This window comes from Erpetoichthys calabaricus, chromosome 2 (genome assembly GCF_900747795.2).
Source record: "Erpetoichthys calabaricus chromosome 2, fErpCal1.3, whole genome shotgun sequence".
In the NCBI taxonomy this organism is placed as follows: Eukaryota; Metazoa; Chordata; class Cladistia; order Polypteriformes; family Polypteridae; genus Erpetoichthys; species Erpetoichthys calabaricus.
In genome coordinates this window covers 72,998,424-73,012,771 of record NC_041395.2, presented here as the reverse complement: position 1 = coordinate 73,012,771, position 14,348 = coordinate 72,998,424, and the positions used below count along the sequence as shown (strand labels likewise).

The window sequence follows — 14,348 nt, the reverse complement described above, 5'->3', positions numbered from 1 at the left end:
CATACTGTCTTGAAAGAGAATTACATTTATTTATTAGCATACTGCAAGCACATGTATTTAGGAATGTCAAATCATATTTGGGGTTAAAAGATTTTTTTAGCTTTGCTCATTATGTACCCATTTCAAGTTTTTGTTAAATTTGGAATAATAAGAAAAAACACAATATATCCTCATAGCAACCCTATTTTTATACCTCAGAAGTATTTAAATTAGTTACTTGTTATTATTTTTTTCTTCTCTGAAGTAATTTTGACTCTCTTGCCCAAAATGAACTTGTCCAAAAATTGTCCAAAAACATCGGCCCCAATCAGTTGCACATTCTGCCCTTAATAAGAGTTGCTGTTACAAAACATGCCCACTTAAATTATTATATTTGATTAATTTTGTTATTTATACATCTTTACTCTGTAGTTTATATAAGTTTACATCTTATTTTAAAACATTCCATGCCATTGTATGTTTCATTTTTGTATGTTACGATTTTGAGGAAGCATTTTAAAATATGTTAGTGCAAAAAATAAATTAGCTTATTAACACAAAGATAATTTTTTGTAAAAATCTGTAAAAGAAGCTTAGTAATCAAAGGCATAAAACCTAAACTCTCCACATCCAAATGTTGCTTTCAAAATATTGACTAAACCCATGATTGCTACAGTATATAATTTATGGTCTAACACAAGAGTTCCCAAACTTTTTTCAGCCGCAGACCCCTTTACCAAAAACTTTTAAAACCGTCGACCCCCTAGTCATTTACTTTACTTACTCAAATTAATAAATTTGTACAGTACTCAATATTAAATATTTCACTAGATATCAAACTTTTCATTTTAATCACTTATAATTAATGATTGAAAAAGATAAAAGGACTAATGAATATGGCATTATCGTGTGCAACATTTAATATCGAAACCCGCACTAACGAAAATTAAAGCAAAAAAATACGAGCAGAGTTTTTTTACATTTTTGACATTTATGAAATAAATATGTAAATTCAAAATAAGTACAAATACTGTATTGAAATCACTATATTAAATATAAAAATGAAGTGACTTGCAACGTTTTTTCATGTCCGCACTTGCTTTGATACATTTGATAAGACAATGCTCAGACATGTTTGTGCTAAATGTATTTTCATGCATTCTTACGTGCGACTCTTTTAATGAAACATTTTACCTTTTCGCTCGCAAGTTTGGTATGTAATGTGTTTTTATCAAAAAAGTGTTTTTTTTTTTTAATTATTTTACTTCTTAATTAGGTACCTATTGAAATCATAGATATTTTGAAGTAACAAACACAAACAAATAAGCAGTAGTAAGGGGGTCTATTTTTTCTGTCATCGACCCCCAAATTTTTTTATTGAAACTATCGACCCCTAGAAAGTTCAAATCGACCCCAGGGGGTCGATATCGACCACTTTGGGAACTCTTGGTCTAACACATGCCATAATATTCCTGCTTTAGATCTTCATTTAAGTAGTTATTACAGGAGACAAGAGTATTCATGGCAATAATCCATTGTTTAAATGAACACATCTCTTAAAGCAGTACATTAAGAATTTTTTTGTAATTATAAATTATTATCAAGTCTAATTTCATCAGATCACAGAATACCATAATACCTCTAAAATAACACTACACTATCGCTGCCTAATGATTAAAGGAGTGTTGTTTATATGTGCTTAGTGATATTGAGGAGCACATCTAATATGCTGCATGTGCCAACAAAATAATATAATAATATAAGAAGTACAATTTTAACTTTGATTTGCCATATATAAACAATTCTTTTAATTCTTTTTGTTTGTTTTTTTCTTAAATACTGAAAATAAAAGGGGAATGAATGAACGGCAAGCATGCAGACAAAAGCAAAAAGACCAGAGACATGTAAAGAAAAATATGAAAATAATGCAGCAGGCAAAATCAGAAGAGTCATCAATTCGTCTTAACCTTTAAATTGATTCGTAGTGTCTGTTTATACAATGATCACAATCAATTCATAAACGCATCATTGCACATTTTTACTTTATTAAGAGTTAAAGGGCCAGGAATCTATAATGCAAAATATACTAAAAAACATGATATAAACTATATTTAGTTTAGTTAAACTTATTGTGGAATTCTCATTCCAAAATGAATAAAACAACACATAACAGAAACACATAACATCAAAAACCGTAAGCTGTTATAAATTATTATCAAGTCTAAATTCATCAGATCATATGTCTTCATATCTTGTTATCTTATCTTAGCTACTCTGGCAGGATTAGTTGTGGCTTACCTGCATGTACACCAGAGATCAACAAAAGTTACACTGATTTAATGACCATTAAATTCCCAACTGAAAGAGACAACTGGATGGTAAATGGGGGAAAACACAACTGGGTGACTTTCAGTTGCAAGGATATATGCACATAAAAAAATCACAATTTGTAAAATTGTATGTAAAATAGTCTTGATCACAGGCATGCTGTACCCATTTGCTTAATGTGTGCATGTGGAAACCCTACTTAGCTTTGTTTTTCCTCTTTTTTAATACCACAGTTACAAATTAAAAACACTGCAACCCTAACCAGAGTTACAATAAAACTCTCAAACTTGCTTAATACAATTCATGGTCATAATGTATAACTTAAATCTCTAAAAGAAATTAAGTCACTACACAAATAACATATTCCTCTTCCAAGTTGTTTAAAAATGCTACATGTGTTTTCACTTCTTTTACTTTGTTTTCATTTATTATACTATGGAGTAAATTTATCTTTTGCAGTTTTCTGGACTCAAAGACGTGCTATAACAGGTAAGCTGTTTTTTTTTTTTTTTAAATATACTCATATCTCCCTATAATCTGTGAATTAAATAAAACATACTGTATGCAATACGAAACTCTGACATTTTTGTTTAATGATGTAACTTAAAAATACATTTATTAAAACACAACCCATAACAGAATATCTTTATCGTACTTTGTACTTTTGTATGGCATGTGCATGACTTTTAAACATTTAGCACTAAACTAAGGAAAACCTACATACAGTAAATTACTACTAATACATTTTATTTGCACAGAATATCAATTAAAGATTCCTTATCAATTTTGTTTTTACTTTTAAATAATAGAACCATTGAAAGAATGGAGTCTCAAATGTGTTTATTTTTTCACATTTGTGAAATAATTCCAAATTATGAATAAAGGGTGCAGGGAGGATGGAATATCTATAATTGGTCTTCCTTGTTGTAATGTTGTTCGTTATTTTGTTAAAAGTGTTTCATGATAAAAATCAATGAAAAAATCAGTGTATGAAACAAAACAGTTACATTTTGAGTTATGCTCAAAAATGTCTTTGAAATAGCAAGAAAACATAAGAAAAAAGAAATATGACAACATAATTTTAATTAGAATATTATGAACTAAACAAAGTAATTATGGAAATTAACACCATAAGCTTCCATATAGCGCATATGATAATATAATGCTTCTTAAATGTAAGGGTTTATCCAAAGATGAATGTTCTTCTTCTTTCGGCTACTCCCGTTAGGGGTTGCCACAGCGGATGAATGCAGAACGAAAATAAATTTTATGAAATTTACCATTCAAGTTTTTTTTTTAAACTATTGTTTGTTAAAATCAAAAATAACATGTACTAATGATATTACTTTAATCCTAAACTAGGTGTGTAGTTCCACAGTGAGAAACATCTTTTTTCAGTAACCATTAAAAATGCCTAACTTCTTTCTATTTCAATAACTTGGTTTAGGTGAATGATTTTAACTTGGCATAAGCACCAATACTAAAACATTAACTGTTAAGAAATTATCAATTTAAAAAACACTTACTCTCTAAAATTTTAGGAGATTATTTCATATTTTAAATTAAGTAAATAAACACTAAGTTATTGTTAAGAGGTGGACTTTGTCCAGGCTGTCATCAAACTCTCAGTGACAGAACTATTTATTTATCCTTGTGGTGCATGATAGTGACTCTGATACTTTTAAGCCACTCAAGCCACCTTTAAACACAACTCAGAAAGACAAATCAGTTGTTGGGAGACAGACACACAGCTTTGTACTACAGGACACTATTTTGCCTTCCTGGTTCACAGTTGGGAAAATTGGAACACAGCCGGTATTAATCCTATTGTCTCATTATACACTGGAAGAAATGACATAATAAAGCTGACATTTGGAATTTTGCATGAGAATTTTTCAGAGCTAAAGGAAAGCCTTGCTAACTGTATCTTCTTTGAAGCTCTCCTTAGGCCATGTGGTACTTCAGGAAGGTAATCTTGGAATGTTTCACACTAAAACCCTTGGTGTAGAATATAAGAACACTCCTAAATTTACCATAAGTAATAATAATAAGTGCATCTTTTGAAACACACTGCACATGTATACAGTGATCCCCCGCCTATCGCAGAAGTTACGTTCCAGACCCATCAGCGATAGTTGAAAATCCGCGATATGGAAAGACCATATAAATAAACATTTTTTTATAGTTTAAGCCTTAAAATACCCCTCCCACACGATTTAAACATATGCAAACTTATTAAAAAACACTTTGTAAACACATATGACATGTGGATGTCGGGCTAAGGATATGAGTAACATCTCTCTATTTCAAAACATTTTAATGTCTTGCAAGACAAGGCAGTGAGACAGAACGGTGAGAACAGCTGCTGTACAGGCTTTTAAATGAGTGAGCGACAAGCAGAACAAGCATCTCGGCAGGAGCAGCACAAAGTCCACTTCTCCTTAGCGTGCATTCAGCTCCCCCCCCTTTCAGAACGCGAAATGGCAGGAGCATAGCATGCCTCCGGGGAGTGGGGGGGGTTTTTTTGAGCGAAGCGATCGAGAACAGATCATCTCGGACAGACACTTTGACGACACGCCCTGCTTACAGACAATTTAAAACAAGTTCACTGACATCTAACCTAGCAGTTGTTGGAATGCTTTTGGCAGACAAACTTCAGGTGCTTCCAGCTCTTAAAACAACGACAAGGAGAACATGCAGCTTGCCAGGAGAAGCTGCAGAAACCCAGCAGATGATCCAAGCACCTCTCCTTAGCATGCATTCAGCCTTCACACCCCCCCCCTTCAGAGCACACAGAGCGACAAGCAGAACAAGCATCTTGGCAGAAGCAGCACAACGTCCACTTCTGCTTAGCTTGCATTCAGCTCCCCCCTTCATAAAGCGAGTGGCAGAGACGCGAACTGACAAAAGGACAGCTGCTGTACAGGCTTTTAAGTGAATGACGCAAAGCGCAACAAGCACAACACACAGCTGGCCAGCGGCAGCAGCAAGACGCCAGCTGAACCGATCGCATCTCTTTAGCGTGCGTTCAGACCCCCCCTTCACAACACAAGCAGCGTTATAAGTGCCATGAGAAAGAGATTTAACCACGCCCAGGGCAGGAAATAAAGGACAAATATTGTCTTTACAAAGGTTTTAAAGTAAAAATGAAAATAATGCATATGTAACAATTCACATGAAAATAACAATCTCTTTAAATTGTTTATCCGGTAAACCAAACCTGGGGGTGGGCGAGAGAAGCGAGCAGGGGGTGGAGCCCCCTAGTAATAATAATAGTATTAATAAATCCGCGATGTAGCAGGGGCGCGATAGCTGAACCATGATATAGCGGGGGATCACTATTGGGCAGGCTGCTTTTGAACTGGAGTGGTAATTATATATTTGGAGGGAGAATTCACAGGTTTTAACCTAGTTGTGGGACTGGACCACATGTCTGCTTGGGGGGTTGCCAACCAGGATCCCGAGGTGTTTTGTCATGTAGTGGCTTGCAGCAACACTCTGTAACAGTGCATGCTCCCCAACCGACGTGACCTGACCTGACCTTTTGGAAGGGTGGGGTCGGTCATGGGTGATTAGGACAAGCCTCTTGTACCAGTTATATTAAGGAAAGTGTAAAAAAATCTTATTAAATAGAACCGGAAAATTCTGACATTAAAGATACATATATGAAATCTACAGTTAACCAGAATCGTCAGCTTTAATGCTGCAAGTATCAAAAACAATACAATGAAGGCATATGTAGTTGTGTATAAATATTAATATAAGAGAGGTAAAAGAAATCTGGCTGAATTCCTGGAACTGGAGAAGAGCATAATATAAATGGAAATGTAATTTTAAAACGACAGCCAATTCAAAAAGCTGAAGCAGTGGAAATGTACAAGTATTTGATAAGAATTTAAATATAAGGCTGGTTCAAACACACTAGTAATCGTGACATAATGATTTTAACAGCATTTGGCACAGCAAAGCAGAAAAAATGAAACTATTCAATTTACTTTGGAAAGGAAAACTCTGAACAACAGTGACAAGGTTTAAACAGATACACTAAGCCAATCCTATACATGTAAAATGCTGGCAGAGCAATGGTATAGAAGTTTATTAATAAACAGCAGCTGCACTAGAGAAGCTATATGAAAAGTGCTCATTCACACTAGTAAACAGAACGCTAACATTATGGGTACAAATTCCTCTTTGTCAAGAGAAGAGGCAGGCAAATTACGATGTTCATAATTTCTTGAACAGAAGACAGGAACATTGACTACTGCCTTTGTGGCAATGTAATAAAGGCTCTTGTGAAATATAATTGAAACTGAAACATACAAAAGTGAATATGACATACACATTATGTTACAATAAGCCAGTCACAGAGAGCCAGGGAATAGCTGGCAGTACTAAGCACTTACATAGTCACTCAAACATGATCAACTCAAACCAACCAATTAATCAAGCATACTTCTTTAGGTTAAGTTAGGTAGACTTTATTATCCCGGAAGGAAATTTGTTTGCAGCAGGAAAGTACAAAAGCAGAAGACATTGTTACAGACACCCAATAGATAAACAAAGACACAACATTTGACAACCAATGTTATTGCATAAACACACATTCAAGATCAATACAAAGAAGAATAATTACTTTCAACAATACACAAAACAATAATACAGATTGTAACATTTAGCAGCATCACCACTAGTAACAGAATTTAAAATGCTTATAGCTCTTGCAATAAAAGATTTCTTAAACCCATTGCTCTTTACCTTTGGAAACCTAAATCTGCAAAACAGCTGGAATTTAGAGAAAAAGAGGACGGCTACTGTTGGTCAGAATTCTTTGAAAAGTGGAGAATGTTTAAACTGAACCCAGGACTCTGGTGCCATGAGGTAGTAGTGCTAATCACTGTGCCACTACAGTACACATATCATTCAATATTTTTATGATATATAGATGCAATATGAAATCATGGGATATTTACCTTGATTGTCATGAGAAGGCTCAAGAAGCTTAATAAATTCCACATTCACATGAAATTCCACTCCAAGAATAAGAGCCACTTTAACTAAGATGAGCTGCAGTTGACGAATACCTGACAAAGTATAAAGAGATAATAATTTATTATTTCTATACAAGTTAACTGCTGAAGATCTCAGTTTTTAAAGCCAATCATTTATAGATGACATCTTCAAATATCTCTTTCCTGTAGACATTAATCCATTTTCTTTCTAAAATAATTCCATGGTTTATGTAGTGTACTAGCACTTGAGGAGCATGGTTATTGTATGTTAAACGTATACAAGAAAATTGGCCATTAATGCTACTTACTGATATGATCAATTGAGCCTGCACAAAACTTCCCATAGAATTTTTTTGCCCCAAGTCCACGTAGGTCATGAATAGTGTAAGGCCACAGATGTAGCACATTGTTTCTGGAGAAAGTGTCTCTCTTTTCTAAAACAACCACTTTGGCTCCTAGGAAGGCGAGTTCTATAGCAGTCCGCAATCCACATGGTCCACCTCCAATGATAAGACACTGTTAAGGGGAAATAAAAGAATAATGAGAGGCCTGGTAGCAATGCTCTTAAAGTTAGATACATAATGCTGCTGTGGGTTTGGAGTAAAATGCTGGAACAAGAAAAGCAGACACAAAAATAAAGTGTATCAGATTTCACTATAATCAAATGTCTAAGTGAAATCAGAATGCTGAATCTTGCTGACTTGCAGGTTTTCAGTCAGCTTTAATGTACTGAATGTCAAAGTGCATTTTTTTCATATAGATGCATATTTTATCTTTGTTGCACATTTTAGCTTTATTACTGCAATGATATTAAAATTAGACACATACACTTTGAAGTGGTTGACAAACTTTAAAAGCAGGCTTTAGATAGATGCACATGATGGAGTAAGGAACTTGCCTTTGGGCATCATGTAATACACATAAAAGGCAACCTTCTCTTTTTTGGTCTCTCTGTCTCGCTTTGCTTTAATAATACCAACAATTGGGTGGTGAAGTACCTTCTGGGTGCATGAACTCCCATGGATTTTTTTCTCCCTGTTATCTTGAAATTTGAACGTGTGCCCTATAATGGACATGTTTGTTATAGAGGGTTTTGTTCCACCTGTTTCTATAAGACACTGAACTTGAAAAGGCTAATGAATGGGAATCAAAAATGAATAAAGCACAGATTTCTTTGACAAAGTTACTACAGTGAATTTTACAAGTTCCTCATCTATACAAATACCACACTCAAAAAAATCATTACCAAGTTTCAATGATTTATTATTCCAAAACCGCATTAAATCCATTGTTTTACTTTACATTTTGGGAAAGTAGTTTGATCAAGACATAACAGCAGAAGGACTCCAGAAAATGACTGTAATCAGTTTCTTACTGTAAATATGCATTACTTTTTGCTGCAATCTCTCATTCGTCTTATGTCTATTTGGAAAATAATTGTTTATCAAAGACAACATACTCTCATCCTCAGTCAGAAGCAGCTGTCTCCAATGGAGCACAGCACAGTGTTCAGACAGATCCTGGTTTCTGCCTTTACTGTGTCGTTCCACTTGGCACATCTCAAGACTTAAATCAAGAACAGGCCTTTTTAAGGAGGGTTTTTTGGTGAAAAAAGCTCACTCAGATAATGAATTTTAAAAATTATTTAACAGTCAAGTGAGAAAACTAATATCAAAAAGGTCAATGTGCTAGCTCAGATTAATCAGGTTTTCTTCCCCTCACCATTCAAACAGCACGAACACTGGGAGAAGGAAGTTTAGTTGGGAGATACAACTTCAACCTACTCCAACAGAAGAAAAGCCTAAATAAAATTATTTTGGAATCATTAAGAGCTTTTGAAAATACAATGTACTACTTCTGCTTTGATTAAGGCAGAATCAGAAGTAGTTACTCTATTATCCACAGCTCAAAACTGACCAGAAGACAACAGTGAAATTGTTTCCAGATTTAAGGAGAGTGTATATCTGTTAGATGTTCATATAATGGAAAGTGTTCACAATTTTCCTGTGCTGCAACACTAATTCCATCATGCACCATGAATCTGAAACTCTGAAGCAGCTTTTCCAGTTTATCTCCAAGGAAACTTTAATAGTTAAAACGAATATTATTGTATCAAGTTCTTAGCTGGTTTTTATTGTGGTGCATAACACAAAGATACCATAATGCAAACAACTGAGATTATTTCTGGTACATTCCAAGTTTTGGTTTTTGCTAGAGAAGACCTTCACCCAAGTCTGAAGCTATCTACTTACAGTATTTTACTTTCCAATCAGTTTTTGGTTTTACCATAATAGGTTCTCAAGCAGACACAGATTCTGGAAAGTGCCATATTGTTGTCCCCCTGGATCTGAGTGCTGCCTTTCAATGCTGTTGACCACTCTATTTCAACTTGGAATCTTGGAGAATAACTTGACATCCTATGGTTTTTGTCATCTCTGTCCTTACAAAAATAATATGCATACCATATATTTATGTGTTTTACACTAGATGACAGAAATATGCTTGATATTCTTTATGCACATATTTCATTTGAATAACATTCACCTCCTCTATTAAGCTATGTATCTTTTAATAATATTTAAAGAACTGTTTCAAGAATCTCCTTGCCATATCTGTACCAACTTGTGAGAGTCAGAATCAGTCTACAGAAACACAGAGAACATTTCGAACCAGTTTAAAAGGTCGAAAGTATTTTGATAGACTTAAGTTTAAAATTTCTAGTAAAATGATGCACTTCTGAACAGTGTGTTTAAATTAATTGAAAAGACATTGTTTATTAACATGGCTCTAAGCCAAAATGAAAAGAATTGCAAACCCCAAACCTTTTTAAAATGTGTATAGATATGCAGTAAACATATCATTCATATATGAACACTAGGGGGCTTTGCCCCCTGCTCGCTTTGCTCACCAACCCCCGTGCCTGCGCTACGCGCTAGCCTCTTTGCGGTTCTCAGCTCGCGAATGGCAATGCGGATGAAAAATGTATTAACTGCTTCAAAGGCCTTAGCTCGCTATGTAATCACACTTGAGTCAATCAAAAGACTCTTAGTGCTTTGAGTCTGATAACTTAAGAGATTTTACTTAAATGACTATATGAATGTATACATCAAGTTTATTATAGGATTTCGATTTCACTTTAAACATAGGACAGTGCAGTGGTGTGTGTAATGGTTAGCACAGTTACCTCACAGGGTTGAAATCCTCAACAGATCAGTGGAAGTTGTGCATTCTCAGTGTTTCCCACTGGATACTTTAGTTTTACACCCACACCTTAAACACATGCATGTTAGGTTGAATGGTGGTTCTAAATTGGCCTAATATGAGTGAGAGTAGGTATATGCATAAGTGTATTCTGTGCTGGCCCATGCTTTGCACTCAAAGCTGCTGGGATATAGTATACTCTAGCCCATCTTTGATTTTGAACTGGATTAAGTGCATTGAAAGTAGATGGATCACGGAAGGATGGATTGAGTTTTTAATCAAATATTTGAAGTTTAATATTTCACTTAAAAATGTTTGCAATTTTATTGTCTTCTTAGAACACATAACTTCATAGTACAGTAATCCCTCCTCCATCGCGGGGGTTGCGTTCCAGAGCCACCCGCGAAATAAGAAAATCCGCGAAGTAGAAACCATATGTTTATATGGTTATTTTTATATTGTCACGCTTGGGTCACAGATTTGCGCAGAAACACAGGAGGTTGTAGAGAGACAGGAACGTTATTCAAACACTGCAAACAAACATTTGTCTCTTTTTCAAAAGTTTAAACTGTGCTCCATGACAAGACAGAGATGACAATTCCGTCTCACAATTAAAAGAATGCAAACATATCTTCCTCTTCAAAGGAGTGCGTGTCAGGAGCAGTGACTGTCACAGAGAAAAGCAAACAAATCAATAGGGCTGTTTGGCTTAAGTATGCGAAGCACCGCGGCACAAAGCTGTTGAAGGCGGCAGCTCACACCCCCTCCGTCAGGAGCAGACAAAGAGAGAGAGATAGAGAGAGACAGAGTTTGTTTTTCAAGCACAAATCAATTCGTGCCCTTCGAGCTTTTAAGTATGCAAAGCACCGTGCAGCATGTCGTTTCAGGAAGCAGCTGCACAAAAGATAGCAACGTGAAGATAATCTTTCAGCATTTTTAGACGAGCGTCCGTATCGTCTAGGTGTGCGAACAGCCCCCCTGCTCAATCCCCCTATGTCAGGATCAGAGAAAGTCAGCGCAAGAGAAAGAGAAAAGTAAGCTGGGTAGCTTCTCAGCCATCTGCCAATAGCGTCCCTTGTATGAAATCAACTGGGCAAACCAACTGAGGAAGCATGTACCAGAAATTAAAAGACCCACTGTCCGCAGAAACCCGCGAAGCAGCGAAAAATCCGCGATATACAGTAATCCCTCCTCCATCGCGGGGGTTGCGTTCCAGAGCCACCCGTGAAATAAGAAAATCCACGAAGTAGAAACCATATGTTTATATGGTTGTTTTTATATTGTCATGCTTGGGTCACAGATTTGCGCAGAAACACAGGAGGTTGTAGAGAGACAGGAACGTTATTCAAACACTGCAAACAAACATTTGTCTCTTTTTCAAAAGTTTAAACTGTGCTCCATGACAAGACAGAGATGACAGTTCAGTCTCACAATTAAAAGAATGCAAACATATCTTCCTCTTCAAAGGAGCAAACAAATCAATAGGGCTGTTTGGCTTTTAAGTATGCGAAGCACCGCGGCACAAAGCTGTTGAAGGCGGCAGCTCACACCCCCTCCGTCAGGAGCAGAGAGAGAGAGAGAGAGAGAGAGACAGATAAAAAAATCAATATGTGCCCTTCGTGCTTTTAAGTATGCGAAGCACCGTGCAGCATGTCACTTCACGAAGCAGCTGCACAGAAGGTAGCCAACGTGAAGATAATCTTTCAGCATTTTTAAACGAGCGTCCGTATCGTCTAGGTGTGCGAACAGCCCCCCTGCTCAATCCCCCTACGTCAGGATCAGAAAAAGTCAGCGCAAGAGAGAGAGAGAGAGAGAGAGAGAGAGAGAGAGAAGTAAGCTGGGTAGCTTCTCAGCCATCTGCCAATAGCGTCCCTTGTATGAAATCAACTGGGCAAACCAACTGAGGAAGCATGTACCAGAAATTAAAAGACCCATTGTCCGCAGAAATCCGCGAACCAGCAAAAAATCTGCGATATATATTTAAATATGCTTACATATAAAATCCGCGATAGAATGAAGCCATGAAAGGCGAAGCGCGATATAGCGAGGGATCACTGTATATTTAAATATGCTTACATATAAAATCCGTGATGGAGTGAAGCCGCGAAAGGCGAAGCGCGATATAGCGAGGGATTACTGTATAGATATAGAAAGCTCTACCATTGGTTAAAATCTAACTTGATAAAAAAAGAACTTGAAATTGTCACAAATCGGTCTGTTGAGAGGGAGGTAGTGGCAAGAAGGTTAATGTTAAGAAGAAAACACTAAAACTACTTTGTGGCACTTGATGGCAGACTATCTTTCCGAACGTTAACATTAAAACGTTAAAAAAGCGTGATTATATTGTTACATTGGTACATTTCATTCATAAAATATCTTCATTTATTTTTTACTTTGACCTTACACAGCTAAATTAAAAACAATCAAACATTCTGTATTCAAAGTAACTGTCTTTGAACATTAGTCAAAGGTATAACCACCCAGAGATGAAAGACAAATAGGAATCAAAAGTGTAATAATAACTCTTTTAAAAGGACTTGAATGTGTGCTGGAAGTAAGCTTGTTAAACCAATAATCCCTCTTTAGAAAAAAGAAATGTACCAGGACTGCAAAAATATTTTTCCCTTTTTGTAAAATTATTTTACCATGTTGCCTGTTAAAGACAGGTATTAGAATAAATTTTAAATTATTTGATATCTTTTGCACTTTGGGTACCTTCAGCTCCATTCCTTTGTATTCCCACGTGTCAGAAAATCTCTTGACCAGTACTCCCTCTCTTGAGCACATTCCTGTAAGTCTCCTTCTCAGATCTGGTCATTTTGAGGCGTGCCTTGCTCGTCCCATCTTTGAAGCCGACTTTCAGGGTGCCTCACATGCCTTTACTCCACCTTGTGTGTCTTACACTCACACTCCCTCTTTCTATTACTTCATGAGAACCAAACTGACCAATCAGATTGCTCGGAGGAACTGGACACAGTGTGTTATTTCTTTAAGGACACCTCCATTTCCTGTGTTTTCCATACAGTAGGTGCTGCAAATTGTGCATTGGTTTCCATGAATGTTACTGTTTTATGTGTCTCGTGTTATGAACTTGCTCAGAATGAACAAGTAAATTAGGTTATTTTTAAAAGAATGACTGGGAGAATAAAGCTATGTGCCACTGATTTAAATACAGTAAGTGGAGTATGATGGCATGATGTGACATATGACTACTTTGTATAGTTGTTTGTATGAGTGTCACAATTTTGTGTTTGTGTCTCAAGGTTGTGATGCTTTGTCATTGCCAGATAAGTGATGCATGTGCAACATGACCCCTGAAGTCACAGGAGCAATGTTACACAAGATGGCCATACACATTCAACAGTTTACAAACAAATAATATAAAGAAAACAAAATAATATAAATGAAAAACATTGTTTTAAGCACTTTTCTTGAACCAAATCTTGTTTATGACTTTTGAATTTAGCAGAATTGCATACACTTGAAGATTGATTTTTGGCTTGGGACATATTTAACTACACTTTTGCTATGTCTCTAAAATCTCTGATACTCAGTTAACTTATAATGCCTTAAATAATACCTTAAAAGAACATTCCCAACATACACAACTTTGGTTAAGTTTAAAACTGTTGAGTTATTTTCAGATTCAGAGGTTGAATTCTAAAATAGCAGCTGTACAGAACAAATTCAATAATCTGCTGGCACAGGTTCTACTCTAAAACAATTTACAGGAGTTGTAGCTGCTTTTGACACTCCTTTATAACTTTTGCCAGTAACAGTAGCAGTTAGAACGGAGATTTAAATCTCACTAGCATCACTGAAGTTATAAAG

The 14,348-nt window shown here is 35.9% G+C and overlaps 1 protein-coding gene across 12 annotated transcripts in view; it reads right to left on the bottom strand.

Moving 5' to 3' along the window:
- LOC114645970 (F-actin-monooxygenase MICAL2-like) overlaps nucleotides 1–14,348 on the bottom strand; it is a 353,538-nt gene that overhangs the window by 224,276 nt on the left and 114,914 nt on the right. For 11 of the 12 annotated variants that reach the window (XR_007934100.1, XM_051922735.1, XM_051922734.1 and 8 more), the window contains 2 exons: nucleotides 7,625–7,832; nucleotides 7,278–7,388 (listed from right to left, as the gene is read on the bottom strand). The exons of the other annotated variant lie outside the window; for it this stretch is intronic. Coding sequence is in view for 10 of the 11 variants with exons in the window: in XM_051922735.1 (XP_051778695.1) it covers nucleotides 7,278–7,388; nucleotides 7,625–7,832 (319 nt within the window). In the remaining variant the exon portion in view is untranslated. The remainder of the gene's footprint in view (nucleotides 1–7,277; nucleotides 7,389–7,624; nucleotides 7,833–14,348) is intronic. 12 annotated transcript variants of the gene reach the window in all.